At 43.2% G+C, this 17,028-nt stretch overlaps 1 protein-coding gene across 5 annotated transcripts in view; it reads left to right on the top strand.

Annotated features, from left to right (window-relative positions):
* FSTL4 (follistatin like 4) overlaps positions 1 to 17,028 on the top strand; it is a 182,254-nt gene that overhangs the window by 11,786 nt on the left and 153,440 nt on the right. For all 5 annotated transcript variants that reach the window (XM_032447432.1, XM_015875595.2, XM_015875592.2 and 2 more), the window contains one exon: positions 2,938 to 2,971. In XM_032447432.1, the coding sequence (XP_032303323.1) occupies positions 2,938 to 2,971 (34 nt within the window). The remainder of the gene's footprint in view (positions 1 to 2,937; positions 2,972 to 17,028) is intronic.

Genomic DNA, 17,028 nt, shown 5'->3' with positions numbered 1-17,028 from the left:
CCTTTTTGTGGGGCTCGCTGCCGTCACAGTGTGCGTCACAGCGCTGTGCCTGCGGCCAGCAGCGTGTCTTAGCCGTGTGTTGGATCATTAATAGAAAGGTCGCCTCGTTCAGCAGGCCCTCAGGGAAGGAAATTAGCACCATTTCTTATTTTCTGTGCTACAGAAATGAAACGATGAGGCTTGGGCAAACTAAGAGCAAAACAGGTTCTTGCTGTAGCTCCACTTGGAGGGACCGATTTGTTTGTACCTGGAGTTGGTGCCTTTCTGTGGCCACTGCAGTTTTGTTATGGCTGTCAGGTATTTCTTTTCCCTTTCTCAATTCCTGCCTACATTTCTGCAGTATTGTCTGCTCTCAGTACCGTTGGCCTTTTCTCTGTGAAAGATTGTGCATCAGGAGCTGATATTCTCCCAGGTAACGAAGTGATGATTTGCAGCGTGACCTCATGTTCTCCTGTTGAATTGCCATCATGATGTTTCTCTGTATACTGTCTGGGTTGGTTCTGGTTTGGTTTTTTTTGATAGTTTACATTCATTAGGGCTTATTATAAAGGGAAGCAGTGTGAAAGAAGGGAGAACTTTGAAGACCAACCTTTGGTGTTGCAGCTCTTTCATGGAAATACCAAAAGGGTATTTAATACAAGAGAGTTGACACTTGAATTTTTTTGTAGTGCATGATTGTCTTTTCTTTCTTTTGATCAATATAATAGTCATAATTAGTTTTACTGTTTCTGAGCCTTTGAACTGCAGAGAATTCAAGCAGCTTGTTGCAGCGAGGGACTCCAGGGGAACTTTAAAAGTATTCTTCCCTTTTGCATATATTACACAAACATGGGCTTAATGATAGCAGGCTGTGTCTGGGTTTTTTCATCCTGTGCCCCACCTCTCAAACTAATATTTTGAAAAGCTTTGAGAGGTCCCTGGAGTGTAACTGCCTACACAGCTCCGAGCTTTGCTGCCTAAAGAGGATAAATGCTTTGAAGTCTGTGCTAATCCTGACTGCCGTTTCATATATTTCTCAAGATCACCGTGGTAGAATCCTATGGGGAATAACGAATAAATGTTTTTATAAGCAAATACCCCCCTTTTATTGTTTATCTCCAATGAGATAACCTTCCAGTGAGCCCATTTCTGCCTTTCTGATCGTCTTTTTGGTGAGAACTTTGTTTTCCAGGCAGCGTGTCTGTACCTTGTAGGGGAGAGAATCTTCCTCTATGGTGTGTCCACCAGTAATGTTGATGGATGAGCTACAACTTGTCACTAGGATGGAGCAGGCCTAGCCCAGGTGTGTGGTGGGCTTCGTCCTCAGCCTGCAGTGAGGGCCAGGCCCACCTGTATGGCCTGGCTGGGAGCTGCAGTCTCACTGCTGGAGCCTGGGATGACAGGCTAAAAAGGGCTGGAAGCAGCTGCAGCCATGTAGGGTGTGTTGTGTGTTAAACCCCTCATGTTGATGTGATCCTGCCTGGTGCCCCCAGGCTTGGGGATGCAAGGCCTGCAGGAATGAGCAGAGCAGGTGCTGCTATTACTCTATGAGCTTGTTTTGCTTCTGCTTATTCCTACCTTCTGTCATTTAGAAAAGCTTTGTTTTCTTCTCGTTGTGTGCTCTAGCAGCAGCAAGTGGATTTCATGACACGCTGCACTGTTTTACTTCCCTTTGTCTGATCATGGTCTGCAGGGAGTTATTTGTAAGGGCAAGCAAAGCACAAATAAAAACTGTAATAAGCATCAGGTGGGTCAGGAGGCTCAGGTGGCTGGGAAGGCTGTGTGTGTTATTTTCCTATCAAAAGGAGGAAGGAAAACACCTTTTTATTTCATTCTCAGATAAACATCTGAGAGCAGTGAACACTAAGGGGGTGAAATGAAGTTAAATAAGGCGTATCTGCAAGACGAAAGGACTCCATAATAAGTGTTTATTGCAGGGCCACGAAGCTTGCTGCTGTTCCCTGTGTCTGTGCTGTAGGGGACATGGATAGGAAAACAGATTTTAAAAAAGGGAGGCAGATGATCAAGAGGTAAGATGTTAGTGAGGTTCTTTTAATGCAGCAAGGGCAGCCCTGGGTCCCAGCATGGAGCTGGGTGGGAAGCTGCTGCTGGCACCTGTGCTGTCATCTGATGAATCCCCAACTTCTTTGGTGGAAACTGTGCCCGCATCCATCTGGGCATCTTCAGGATCTTCCAGCTGTAGGATTGTGCTGAGGGGGGCTGATCCTGGACCAGCAGGCAGCGTCCAGGTGAATGTGATAACAGGTAGCAGAAGGGATGGCCTTGTGGAGTCCTCTGACCCTGCTGTATTCAGTTCTGGATACAAGAAATAATTTGAGTGATGAAAATTATAAGCATTTGTAATTAATCTACAAATAACTTTCCCGCTTGGAATTAAATATTTATTACCCTGGAGTATCACCATTAGTATAAGTAGGTAGTGTTGTCTGGGAGTGCAGTACCCACTGGGACTTTAAGCAGTGTGTGTCTTTAAAAGTTCTGTGGTGGGAGGTAGCAGGAAACAGAGCAGGTGTAGGTATGCAAATATTGAAGTAAGTGTGAGTACCGTGGTTATTCTGAAATTATTCAGGTATTTCAGACAGGTCCTGCTAAAAATTTCTATATCTCCTTTCCCCTGTGATCCCAAATTCTGAGTATATGAATAAAAATAATAATAAAAAACCTTTTAACAGCTGAAAAATATAATAATCAATTTTAGGTAAGATTTTGTGCTCTATCGTGTAACCTCCTGAGTTGCTCCAGGTGATGTATTAATCTACCAAAATATCTGTGAACAAACTGAAATGATGATTTGCAATTACCCAGTTACTGTGTAGAGCTTCCTAGATGCCTCCCTGTGACAGTGACTAATGTTTTTAGGGATTTCTGCTCTTGCTGCCTTTGAACAATTCTTGTACTTCTCCAAAAATCACAAACAATTCTCTTTTTTCCTTATAGGTATCTGGAAGGTTTGAAGTCACAAGAAGAAAAGGTAGGAAAGTTTTCTTTCAATCTGTTTGTCGGTGTTGAGTCTTCTTGCAGTGACTTCTTAAAACAAACATGAGTTTACACATTTGAAAGGGTGTTCTGCTGCCAGGTTTCAAAGGCTGCCTCCTAGCACTTGCCTGACAGATTTTTAGAGTAGTGACTTGGAGGTTTCTTTAAACACAAAATTGTTCTTTCTGCACTGAATTGCATGACAGTCTTGGGGATGCAGGTCAATGCTGGAATGCTGGCAGAGGATCTGAACTCTGACCCTGGGAACACTTTAGGGGTGGAAAAAAGGCCTGAACAAGGCTTTCAATGTGCTGATGTGTTTCAACCCCCTCCCCCCCCCCCAAAGTGCATGAATGTTGAACATGAATTTGCTGGTGCCCTGAGCTCAGGCCCTGCTCCTGCACACTCTTTTGCAGTGGTGTTAGTAACTGGTTGCTTGCTGCTGTGTGCAGCTCATTGATGGTTCCTGGCAGCTGCATAGGATTTGGCCATCAAAGAGCTCCTTCTGGTTACTCATTTCTGATTTTGTTTAGGCAAAGTTTTCTGGAAGCTTTCATGCAGTTTAGTTTCATCTCTGTTGGTATAATGTGAAGTGGGAGGCACTCTGCTGTTGAGCAAATGAATGCCTTCCCTGTTTTTATTCAGTAACTACTTTAATTCCTTCTGGCATCCTGTATATCAGAAAAAGGTTGTAACTAGCACTGTTTTATCGTATAAGTGAAAAGGTCAGGTACAAATGTAACTTGTCATCTGGGCAAAGATTGGTTTTCCTGTGTCTTTCATGGTGGTTGTGGCTCTCCAGGCAGCCCATTGAGGCTGAGACAGCAGAGGGACTTGAACAGCTTAAATAATAGCTGTTGCTGTGGAAGTTTGGTTAGCTCAGGTTTTTGGCACGTGTATATTTGGCCAAACTTTTGCCAAATGATCTTCTACCATTTTTCTAATGAAGCTCTGTTTTATCAGAATTCAATCAGCCTCAAAGTGAGGAGGGCCCTTGGGCTGTTGAAGTGGATCAAAGACGCAGAGAAATGCTTCTGCTTCCCAGATGTGGAGGCATTTATCTAACTGTAAAGTGTGTGGTGTAGTTCATTACTGAGGTACAGACTGGGTCCAGTCTTGTGCTGATGAAAGTGGATTTAATGGACAAATTTTTGTGGGAGTACCACAAGTCTGAGTTCAGATGTGATTTGGGTCTCCAAAGTCTACTTACCATTGAAAGGATCCAGAACATCTAAGTACTCTAATAGCAAATTTTGAAAGTAATACTGAGTTTATGGATTGTACAGGTGCTTTGAAAGCATTCCTTGAGAGCATTGATTGGATTTTGAGTTCAGTGGCTCTAAACACTGAATTTCCAGGCTCGACTTGTGTTTGGAGGATGTGTCAATTTCTGAACAGAAAACACTTTGTGAGAGAGGAACAAAAGCTTTTTATATTGAGTGAGTTATCTGTCAGGAGGTTTAGATACAGGTGTGAAGGGGAGTGGAGAAGAGAATGGTAGCCAAAGAAGACCCTGCCCTTCAGTCTCAGAAATGAGGTGTCTGAAGGACTGTAGACTCCTTGGAATTCAGGAAGAAAATGCTAACATGGTAAGTACAGGCTGGTCAGTAAAGCCATTGGTTTTGCTAAGCTGCATGGGGATTTCTCAGCAGTGATTAAGGATCTTCATCTCTGGACTCAGACCTCAGTAGTTCCTGTAAAACAATCCAACAAGCCTCCTTCAGGAGCACAATGAGTGTTCAGTGTTTGCCAAGCAGATATACTTAGGCCTAGAAAAAACAACATGAATGTCAAAAAATATATATGTGCACAGGAACTGATTATAAACTGTTATGTGATCTGATTTTGAAATGGAGGCTTTTTTTTCTTTAGTACAGCAATCATTGTGGATCATGACTTTTTTTTTTTACTTGAGACTCACAAGAGGTTTGAGTGGTTCTTTTTGGGGAAGGTGAATGTTGTTCCCTATCCCTGGTGCAACGTCTGGCTTTGTGGTTGAAAGCTGATAAATGAAACTTAAAGGTATCAAACAGAAATCACCATAAATGAGAGCCGTAGCAAGCACTGACTCTCTGTACTTATGTCTTTCAACAAATAGTCCATTTAATAGGCACTTGATGGTCAGTGCTGCCTGGACTAGTAGGTTTGTATTTCTTAGATGTAAGAAAGATGTGAAAGCTCTTCTTTTTTCAGCTGTGGATAAGCCTATTTAAACTGGGATGGTTTTGGTTTCTAAAGTCAGGACTGCATATGCTGTAGAAATTTTGAAGCAGCTCCAAAGCCCATTACAATCAATGAATGACTTCCTTTGGCTTCTGTGGGCATGGGATCAAATATAATTACATGAACTTTTAATTGCTGTGGTATGGAGGGTAGATGCCTCCCTGGCTGCAGCTGGCAGCCACCTTCCTCTGTGATGTTTGAAGACTGGTTTCTTTCTGAATTTAAGGGGCAGAGGCGGCAGATCTGTTTTGTTCCTGGGATGTTGAGCTGGTGTTTGGTTATTATCCTTTGAGACTGAAAATGCTCTGTGAGCTGAAAAAAAGCTCATTCTGGTGGCTGATTAGAAGCTGCAACAATATTTTTGTACTTCCCGTTTAATCCTGTTGCGTTGAAATTTTGCTCTCAGACATAACTCACTGCAGTTTGCATCTGCATTATACTCCTATAATGGAAAAAAGAACATGACACGAGACACAGGATTTTGGGATGCCTTCTTTAAAGAGAAAAACAAAACCCAGCGTGTGGTTAATAAGCACAGGATTTGAATACCATTTTCTTGCTCTTATAAACTCAAGTCAGGGAGCAAGTTAAAGCAGGCAGACTTTTCCAAACTATCCAATGTTCTCCCATTTTCTATCTAAATACTTTCTGATTATTTATTCTGGGCATCTACACAACCATGCCTCCATGCAGTCCTTGCAGTGTAGATGCAGTATTACCTCCAAAGTCCTACTTTCTGGATTATTCTCATCTCAGTGCCTGCTGGCACTATCAGTGTGTGTTGAGCAGATGAGCTCCCTGCACTGGGGAGGCGAGTTGGGTTTGATCTGGCCTTTCTGTCCAGGTGTGGATGTTTCTGATGTCAGATGTTATCATGAGGAAACCAGCAATAAAGAAAGGAAAATTGAGTAAAAATGTTAATAGCCTGTATTTTTTATATCAGTTGCTGAGGGTAGTGTAAAGATGCAGGAGGACTGATTGGACACAGTGGGGCAGGAGCAGAGGTTGGAAGGAAAGCTGCAGTTCGTGCTGACCAGACAATGATGGCAGATGCTCCTACTGCTTTTGGCAGTGCAGGGCTAAAGGGTGCTCACTACTTGGAGTAAGTTGTAAGCAGACTAGAACTGTATGACCACATGTGTGGATAGACACTAAGGAGAGAACTGGATTTTCAGACACAAGCAAAGCCATGCTGAATTTAATGGACCTCTCTTTGTTTTTACTAGCTGAGGATCTAGTCCAAACACGTAAAACTTTTAATTTGTTTTTATATTACTCACAATCATCCATTCAACAAATTAGTGTCAAAAGATGCTTTTTAAACCATTCAGCCAAGAAGTGTTCGAGCAGATTGCTTCCACTCTGTTTGTCCATATAATCTTAAATGAGATGCAACTCCAGGCTTATTCAAACAGATGACATCAAACTACCATGAAGATCCAGACTTTGGCTATCTTTTCAGCATTAAAGGGATGAAGCCTTTTCTTTGAAGTGTTCACAAGCTCTGTATTGTGAAAGTCTTATTTGTATTTTTATATATGTAATGATATGGAATCCTCATTGCCGCAGTGAATTGCTGGTCACCATGAAGAACTATGTTATAGAAAATAGTGAAGTTGCAGCAGTTTTTGAGTGTGCATCAGTTAGCAGCAGTGGAGGATTCCGCCAGCAGCTTAAGGAATATTTCATTACTTGCCACTTAGCCCTAGATGAAAAACCCAGTCATGGTTATAAAACAGTAATGCCCTTTAGAATGTCTGTTGACTTCATCCTTTCCTTTTGCACATCTCCACCTATCCACAGAAGATGAAAGGCTCTCAAAACTTGGCAGGAGCAGCAATTTTCTCTCCTCAGACCCTTTGGGAACACAACAAAGTGATCAGCTGTAATTTCTTTTGTAGTACATCACCTATTAATTTCCCATCCTGTTGTTCTCTCCTTACTGCTAGAGTCCAAGAAATCTGTCCTCGTTCTGTATGGCCTGGTCAGATCTCCTGGAAATCAATAGCTGTGCTCCAAAAGATCATGGCTGTCAGGCTGTTCAAATGACATCTAGATTTAAAGGTACTGCACAGATGTTCATACCTCTGTGTGCATGCTATGTTGGCATGCTTCTGTAGAGGCAGACTAACCCAAACTGGGAGTGGAGGCTGGACAAAGTTGTTCACTCCCACATATGTCAGCATTAGTATTTAATTACGATTTGTTGTATTTTATGGTTGTAGGTGATGTGGGTTAACAGAGGGAGTAAAACTGTGTGGAGGGAGAAGGATCCAGAATAGGTGACACATTTGCTGGTGTTAGGCACAGTAGTTAATTAATCAGTGATATGAGTGGTCCCATACTGCCTTATTGTAGCTGTCAGCACTGCACACACATGTATGGGGCTCTGAGCAAGGATGAGTGGATGCAAACACCTTCAATGTTCTGAACAAAACCTGAGCCCTTTCTAGAGCTCGATCAGTCTCTCCATGAAGAAATTCTTCCTAATATCCAATCTAAACTTCTCCTGGTGCTACCTAAAGCTATAACCTTTTCCTGTCATTTTTCACCTGAAAAATACTGGTGGCTTCCTTGCTGTGACCTGGCTTCAGGTGGCCCAATTTCATCAGTCGTTCCTTTTCAACTCCTGTTTTCTGGTTCATTTGTTGATGTTGTCACCTTCTTGTGTGCATGTCTAAGAAACTCGCTGTCCTTTTTGCCTCTGAGTCTGGCATTCACTTAGGAACCTGTGCACCTGTCCAAGCCATTTTCTTTGGGAGAATGCTGTAGAAACAGTGTCAAATGCTTTACTAAAAACCAGGTAAATAGCATCTTCAGTCTTTCCCTCATCTATTAGGGGTGTCATCTTGTCATAGGAGGGGACCAGGTGAGCCAGGCAGGACTTGCCTTTCATAAGCCTATGCTGGCTGTGGCTGATCACTCAATTGTCAGCCCACAGCACAGAGAGAACAATTGAAATGATCTGCTCTATAATCTTCCCTGATACTGAGGTCGGGCTGACAGCCTGTAATTCCCTGGATCCTCCTTCCTGCCCTTTGTGTGGATTGCAGTTGCATTCCCTGATCTCTGTTCCCAGCCCTCCCCTGTCAGACAGGGCTGCTGGTAAATTATTGAAGTCAAATACAGTTGTTATGCAGCCCAGTGCATGATGTGGAAGCCTCTCTCCTATTGGGAGGGCTTGCACACAGTGTTGAAAGGTGCATATTTGCTGGAAACCCTGAGTTGCCAGAGCACAGTACAATGAACTGCTTTGTGAGGGCTAAAGAAAAATGAGCAGGTGTTTCTAGTAAAGGCAGCAGAGTGTAGTATGTAAATATTCTTCAAGTCTTTTTATCCACTGTGTCTCAAACCAGTAAAATAGCAGACTGCAGACTTACAGTCAAAAAGCTCAACATCCAGGATCTCTTCTGGTCTCAATGAATTTAAGTCATGATTTGAAATATGCTGCTTAGGCCACTTAATGTGCAAGAGCACGGTATATTTTCAGCTAGGCTTATTAGGTATCAGCGTGCTATTTCTTCCTAAACTGAGCTTTTATCACAAGGCAGAGTAATTAAGTTAATATTCTAGGGCTTCAACTCACTGCCCAAACATGAGATAAATGAAGACAGAAGTTGCCCTCTTTGTTCTCTCTCAGTTCAGGGAGCCCTAACCAGGTGGCTGTAGCCTTTACCTGTGATGGCAGTGGTGTGCCAAGCATTGCCCTGGTTAGCTCAGCCGAAGCAGCAGGGAGTGCTAATGCTGCCCTCTCATTACCCCCTGGTGCAAAGGCAGTGGCTACAAGGTTAGCATTGATGGATTTTGCAATATTGGGGTTCAGTGTCATCTTCCACTGTGTCAAATCCCCACCAAACCTCAGGGGCAGGTTGGCCAGTGCTGCAGTAGGAAATACCCTGCTTAAATGAGTGGTTTATCAGGGGGCTGTGTTGTATTGGCAGGTGTTCCTTTCAGGCTTCCAAGCCAGATTTCAGCTCAGTGATTAGTATGCCAGTATATTTTTTAATAGGAAATAATGAGTCTGTAAAATGTTCCAGTTGTTCTTGGTGTTTGGGAAAGAAAAATCTCATGTGCATAAGGTGAAGCAGTTACTTTTCTAAAAGGGTTTTCATTATGCACCTAACGGCGCATTTACTGTATTTGGTAGAGCAAAATAGAGCTAGAATGGAATGAATAAGCCATTTTGGTCCATTGGGTAAACTCTGAAAGTTAGAGCATTTGTAAATATGTATTTTGCCAGCAGAGCTGATTGGTGATTCTGAGTCCGCTCCAGTCTCAGAGACAAGTAATCAAGGTTTAATAGCCTTCCATAAATATTTCCTTGTTTGTCACATGGCAGTAGTTATTTATCTATGCCATACTGCTTGTTTGCTGTTTGATGAGATCTGTAGGAGAATATGAGAGCAGTTAGTTGTTTTGCATGCAACTGTAAGGTATCATAACCACTGAGAGCCGCTTCCCTTGTGGGATGAGGTAGAAGGGACAGGCTTTGTCTTTGCTGAGACAGTAGCTTGACTGAGGTCCTCACATCCCAGCCTCTTCTCCTCCCTCTTCTTGCCCTTGCCTCTCTCCCAGAAATGCTTTGTCTTATGCTCACTCCTTTTAATCTCCCAGTTTTGGTGAGGTTAAAAATGTGCCTTCCTTCTGACTTCTGTCTGCCCCTTCAGCATTCAGGAGAGCTGAATCCCAGCCCAGCTGTACGTCTGGTTACAAAGAAAACTATTGGAAGCTGAAGAAACCAAGCTACCTATTCTGGTGGCATGAAATCAGTGTGCAAAAAGTGATTCTGGACCCAAAGGACCTATAGATTTCAGAGCCTGTTCTTTCAAAAGGGATAAGCTGGAGCCTGGCTTCTAATTTTATTCAGTGTATAGGTTCAGCTCTGCTGGGTTATCAGCATCTGTTGCTGTAGTTTGTTGTATGAAATAGTTGGTAGAAAGACCCACAGCTGAAACGCACCCTGTGCAGCCAGCAGATAATAGCTTGAAGTTATGCTCCTGCTTGGAGAATAAAAAGTACAAGGAGAAGAAAGTGCCCTGTTCTCTATCTGCAGAATTGGAAGTTTTTCAAAATGTCACTCCTTACAAGATTTCAATTTAGCTTCTCATTGCAACTACAAAGCAAGTGGCAATAGTCTGCAATGACCTTTCATCTATTTGCTTTCCTTCTGCCATTGAAAGTCCGTGATGTGAGCTGCCTATCCTATGAATTTACTTTATATATTTGAATGATTTAAACTCACTTTTTCTCAGAGTTAGTTAAGTTGGATCTTTTATTATCCTTTCTAAGTTTCCTGTTTTGTTTTTCATAGTCCTTCTTTTCACAGACTTATTCTTTTTCTAAAATTATTAGTTTTTTCTTAAGTTACATCACAGCACTGGATTTAGGTTTCTACTCTTCCCTATACCCCATTAAATAAGTTCATCAACCACATTTAGCAGATCCAACAGTATGGCAAACTTTATTCTCTGGGAATAGAGTCAATGAAGCCAGAAATTGGAGGCAGCCCCGTGCAGCTGGTATCAGCACGTCTGATTGTGCTGGCACCCGTGTCAATGAGGGATGATCCATTGCTAGAGATGTTTGTACAGGGAAACAACAGTTTGTAAAGGATGGGATTGTTGCAGTTAGCTCAGCCGTGCTGCCAGGCATGTGAGCTGGGTGTTCCTGTGGCCATAGCTGGGAAGATGCTGATGGGGATGTACCCAGCATGCAGGAGTGCGGATTTGAGCAGCATCTCAGCTACAAGGGGAGTTCAGCAATAAGATGACTGTATGACACAGAGAAAACACTAAATGGACTACATTATCTTTACCATTTAACTATACAGAAATGCCTTATATCCCAATAACTATTTCTGCCACTGTGAGAGGGTAAGCTACCATCATGGACATGTTTGTGGTGGTCTGTTAGTCTCAAAACCATTGTCAAGCCACTCCTTGTTGCTAATCCCAGAAGAGGCATAAGAAGAGCCCATGCAGGTACCTTGAGTTATCCCTGAAGCCCTGACTGCTCTCATTACAAAGCACCATCTTAGAGGGAAATTTCATATGAAGTTTAGTGGCAAAGGAATGTAGAAAGCAGAAAGTCCCCTACTTCCCTTTTGGGAATAGAAAAAATGCCTCCCATAAACCTTGAAGGTTTGTCTTTGGACAGCATCTCTAAATGTATTCAAAACAGGTCACCTGGATTAGGGGCTTCATTTCATTAAGTCTAAGTTTGCAGTTGCTATTGGAATGTCCTGAAGCATCTCTGGGGAGTGTGGAAGTGCTGGGGTGCTAATCCAGCTAAGGGTGAGCTTCGAAGAGGTTTCTATTAGAATGCAGTACTACTAAAAACAACTCCTTACCACTTTTTAATGTTCACCTAATATAAGTAGCACCATCAGAACAAATCCTCGCTGATCTGTGTATCAGGGGCTGTAATTCACTCTTCAAAGGAAGTGTGCTCATCGGGGCATGTTTATCAGTGCTGAGCTGTATTGCAGCTGCTTAGGTGACCCCATCATCTTTCAGACATCTCTAACTGTGCACCTCTAGTATTTTAAAACAGAAGCAGTAATTAAGTCCCCTGCCTTCTCCCTCACCCCTCTCCTTTCCAGCAGGCAGGAGCTCTGTGATTATTTCACAAGGTGTTTGTTCACCGGAGGGGAAGAGTCTGGTCTTGCTGTGAGAGCAGCTCTGCATGCTGTCCTTGCTGAATGCGTGCCCCAACATGGACTTTTGCTATGGACTTTTTTCCCTGTTTATTTGGAAAGCCTGAAGCATGATTTTCAGCTGCTACACGTATCACAATTAATAGAATGAATGACATAACAGAAATACATTTTGTTGTATTCATTTAACAAAAGGAATGCAGGGAAAAGCAGTAGAAGTACCCACCTTGTTTTCTTTTGTTTAGATAAACCAATATTGTCTTGGCACTCTATTGATGCTCTCCCTTTTCAGAGCTTCCATTTCACCTTTGTGGTTTTGCAGCAATAAGCTTCAAACTTCCTTTAAACCAAACCTACTGGTATTATTTCAGAGGAATTCCCATGGGATAACAGGATTTCTGACAGAACAACAATATTGTTCCTTTCAGAAGACTGCCTTAAAGCTGAGGAGAGAGGGGAGGGGAGTGAGGCTGGGCAGCAATGGCAAGGCGTTCTAGGGGGAGGCAGCACCAATGGGACAGCCCTCCTACCATTACTGGCCCTCATCTCTGTCACTGGGAATTATGTCCATTTCACTTAGTTAACTGGGATCTTAATTCTTTGCACAAGCAAAGTCTCAGCAAGTTGTAGCTTATGAAGCTACCATATAACTGCTGGGTTGGATGTCTGTGAAAGGGAAAAAGAAGGAAAGAGTGGTCAGGCACTGAAAGGGCTGCCTGGGGAGGTGGTTGAGTCCAGGCAGAGTTCCTGGAGGTGTTCAAGGAATGTTTGGATGTTGTGCTAAGGGAACATGTTTTAGTGGGGGAATATTGGTGGTAGGTGGGTGGCTGGACTGGGTGGTCTTGAAGGTCTTTTCCAACCTTGGTGATGTTGTGACTCTGTGATTCAGTGTGTCTGTGGTAAGGTGAATTCCTCATTGATTATTGCTATAGATGCTGTTACGAAGATAAATGAATTGTTTTTCACAAATATGACCTTTTGCAGTATTTCCTTTTAGCTACTGGAAAGATTCTGTGGTGGTGGGACACAGGACAGCATGGTTTACTAGGATGTGAAAATCACCAAAGCTGATGTGATTTCCAAGATAAAAATCTACTTAAAGCTAATTATTCTATTTAACTTCATAATGCTGGCAAAATGTCAGTCCTCTGTAATCTCATGGTTATGATGTGCCTCTCCATTGCAGGGTGATAGCAAATCCTTCATGTCCTGGTTAGCATTCAGCCTTAATAAGCTGCAGCTCGTGGCTGCCTGCTGGGGCACTCTGTGCTCCTTGCTGATCCCATCCCAACGACTCTGATAAGCTTCAAATAGCCGTGTGCATATGTTAAAGAAGGAAGAAAGGCGAGATGTTTAAGTTGCAGATTATCCTCCAAATCTGTAGTGTAGCCTTTAGTATTTTTCTCTGTGGTTGGTACTTTTCCTGTCACTTTTGGCTAGTCTTTTTTTCTGTGTTGCTTTTAAGACTGAATGACTGGTGCACTGAGACTGTGAGCTGTGTCCCTGCCCCTGGCACGCTGTGTCTGTCGGGGAGTCATGGTACCTCTTTCTAAGGCTTTTGCAGAAGCACACCCAGGTCCTACAGATCTGACTCTGTTGATGCCTGAGAGACTCGATCTATTCTGATACTTCCAGTAGCAGAAGCAGAGCAGAGATTTATGAGAGTGGTTAAAAATACTCCTATTGATTCCCGGAGCTATATTAGTCTGAGTGATTTGGTATGCTTTGCTTTCTGTGTACAAACCTCATTCGGTTGCTGTTTTCTGCCTTTGTCATGATTTCAGCGAGACAAGTCTTAAAGGGAAAGTAATATCCATTGATCTGATGCAAGCTGTAAGAGGAAAAACAGGAGACAGCAGCAAAGAGGTTCTGGTGCCTCTGTTACACTGGTGCTTTGATGCTTTATCCCTTAGCAGCAGTACTTGCACTGATTATATGGATGTATTGGGATTATGGTACAGCTAACCCCTACGTCTTTATTGGGTTGGAGACTAAGATGCATCTTGAGTGCTCGGAGCCTTATACCTTTAGATGAGTCTCTGAGCTTCAGAAATAATTCAATTTCTGCTCATGCAATTCTGAGAATAGCAGGAATTAATAGGAATTTATTATGTCTTTGTTGGCTACATGCATATTCTTGAATAGATTTCAGAGTTTTGTGTTGAATTCATATTGAATATGGCCTTTTTAGCCTAAAAGCCTTTGTATTATCTCAGTTGCAGCAAGTAACCTTTCTCTTTCTCATGTACAAAGTGAGGATAACGCCAAATAAACTTAGAAACGTTGCGTGGGGTGGTGAAAGCATTTTGGTATCCTTAAAATAAAGCTGTTAGTGAAACTGTTCATGTGTGCCAGCAATACGCTCTGCAGTGGCAGGCAGCAGTGCTCTGTCTGGGTTCAGAAGATGACACTGAGTCAGCCACAGGAAGCTGCTAAAAATACATGCAGGTTGGGGACCTGGGCTCAGGGACTGGGCAGGGACAGTGGATTGCTGAGCTCCTGTCCTTCACCCAGCAGAGCCCCTTTCTTTCCATGGTGCAGTTCCATCTCTTGTAGACAAGCAAGTCTGATGTTGTCTGATATTCAGTGTAAAGTTATAGGGGGGAGGCGTTAGGTTTTTGGGAACCTAATGAGAACTAAAAACAAGGCTGTTTATTTCTGGTCTGTACACACCAGTGATGCTGGAGGAGGTTGGGGGTGACCCAGGCTGATGGTGCGTGGAGCAGAGCTGCCTGCCCTGCAGGTCTGCCCTTGGCTGTGCTTGGTTTCCTGCAAATCTCAGCCCTTCGAAAGTACTGGTTCCTGCCAGGTTTGCTCTGCAATGTTGTGTCACGTGCAAGCAGGCAGAGAAAACAATTCTTCAAGTCTTTACAGAAAGAGCTTTCAGGCTCTCTTATCTGGAAATAAATTTATTGGCTAAGTTGAATCACATCCTCTTTGAAAGAAAAGCAGCAGAATGAAAAGGCTGCCCGAGAGCCTGCTCGATGCTGGGAAGGAAAACCCAACAGGAGGCGCAGGAGGGTCAGGAAGAGGTGATTTGTGTCCTGTGGCAATTAGGATGGGTGAGCAAGATTGTTTTGAAGAAGAGCCCAGTGCTATGAAAGAAGAGAACCATGGGTCTGGTCTGCCTCGCTGATCTCAATCTTCATCAAATTAGTCATTCATGAAGGTGTGTCAGGGACTTCAGACCAGGAGCTGAACAGATGGATTTGCTTGCTGGGGAAGTTATTTACTGGGCAGCTGCTAATGCTTATTTTTGCTACTGTTTCTCCTATGTATGTTTTTGGAGCAGGTGGTTTTCCTGTTGAACTCTGTATATTGCAAAGGAATGAAACTTGACATCCTTAGATTTGCTCTGATGAGTACACCTAAAAGGATACCCAGGGCATTTTAGCATTGGCGTGCTGCAGCAGCTGTTGAGGCCCCCTTAACACTGAAAGACTGCAGTTTTCTCTGGTGTGTGGGGCATTGAATCCTCACTTCTGCACAGATATACTGGCCTGCCCCAAAGTCCCCCAGAAAGTGGGGCCCTCCTGCCTGTCATGCTTGCTTTGCTTTGGGCCAGACCTGCTCATGGAGCCTTTGCTTCCCCTGTTCTGCTTGCTGCCAGGCTCACCCTGCTCTGTTTCCGCTGGGAGCTGTGCACCTGGCTGTGTTTGCAAATTTGGCCTTTAGCTGCTTGGTCTCCCATCTCGTTGACGACTAGAGAGAGCATGCAGAACATACAAAAGGATGTGGTGGTGTGCAATGAATAATTATTAAGTGCCTAGTTTGTAGTGTTGCTTGAGCCAAGTTTGAGAGGCAGCCTTTGTGGTGGTTGTGTTACAGGGCCTCTGTTGGAGCAGGGGTGTGTGCAAAGCAAAAATGGATGCCATTCAGTGCTCAGCAAGGCCTCCAGGAGCAGCCCCTCCTTTGCACCCTCCCAGCAGTAATTCCCACGTGGGGTGAATGGCACCAAATGTGCTTGAGGTGAAGTTTTGTTAGAAGAGAGCTCAGCTGTCAAAGTCAGTCTGACTTCTCTGTTAGCTGTGCTGAATTACTTTTGATGGATGTTTCTGTGGCATGGCCGGCCTCAGATGACTTTCTATTGCACTTTGTTGTGATACACAACTGCAGAATGGCTTCATACAGCCCTCTCTGGGGAAGGCTGTGCTTTATGGCAAGAGATGAGATTGCAAACTCTGCGCTTACCTTCCTTAAAAAGGAGTCAGAAGCATTTTAACAGCCCAAGGTAACTGTTATGCTGATATTTTGTAGTGCTTTCCTTAAGTACAGGCAAGTTTTGTTAATACTCCACTATTGCAATACTCCACAGCTGACACCTGCATCATCTCTTCAGTTTTGTATTCCATTGTTTCAGCTGATCTTACTCATCCCTGAAGGTTTTGGTTTAGACTGAGAGGAAAACGTGTGTACCTGTGATACCAAGTAGTGAAGGAAGCAGCTGTGTGTGTGCACTCCTGGGTGCCCACCTGATGGATAGATAGCGAGAAGTGGAGTCTTTACAGATGTCTGGTCATGGTGAGCACTGGAGAGTGCATGCAGAGTCATGGGCAAGAATAGATCACAAACACAGCTGCTTATCTAAAGCTTGTGAAGATTTTACCTCAAATAATCCATCCTACACCGTCCTTCCTATCCTTCACCTTCACAAAATACATTTCACGTGGGCAGTGTCTCTTCTTGAGCCAGTTATCTGGCTCTCAACAGCTACTTATTCTTTCCAAGTACTCTTATTACTGCTTGGATTTGATTTCTTTTATTTTTTTTGTATATACACAATCATTTTGCTATTGTGTTGGCTGAGTGTCTGCAGATACAGGAGTGCCTCACCACCCTGCCTTCCCATACGCCCCATCTCTTGCTGCAGTATTGATATTTCTGTACCTGGTGGTAAAATTAATTAAATTGTTCTCTATTTATGAACAACTTTATTGCTTTAATTATTTATTGCGAGTGCAGCTAATTTGATTTAGGCAATATTTAGTTCTGTTTCAGTAACTTTTCATTTTATAAACAAACTGCTGGTGCAAATTCATTGGCATTAACAACCTGTTATTGATTAGTTTGGCCTCACACTGTGATGAGGAAGAGTGGCTGTGTGAAACCTTCAGTTCGTAGTGTTAACAGCAAGTTGAACAGTGGTTTTCTGGGAGTAGTTATTTGGAAAATGC

This window comes from Coturnix japonica, chromosome 13, assembly GCF_001577835.2.
Source record: "Coturnix japonica isolate 7356 chromosome 13, Coturnix japonica 2.1, whole genome shotgun sequence".
Classification (NCBI taxonomy): Eukaryota; Metazoa; Chordata; class Aves; order Galliformes; family Phasianidae; genus Coturnix; species Coturnix japonica.
This window is presented reverse-complemented; position numbering and strand designations above follow the sequence as displayed.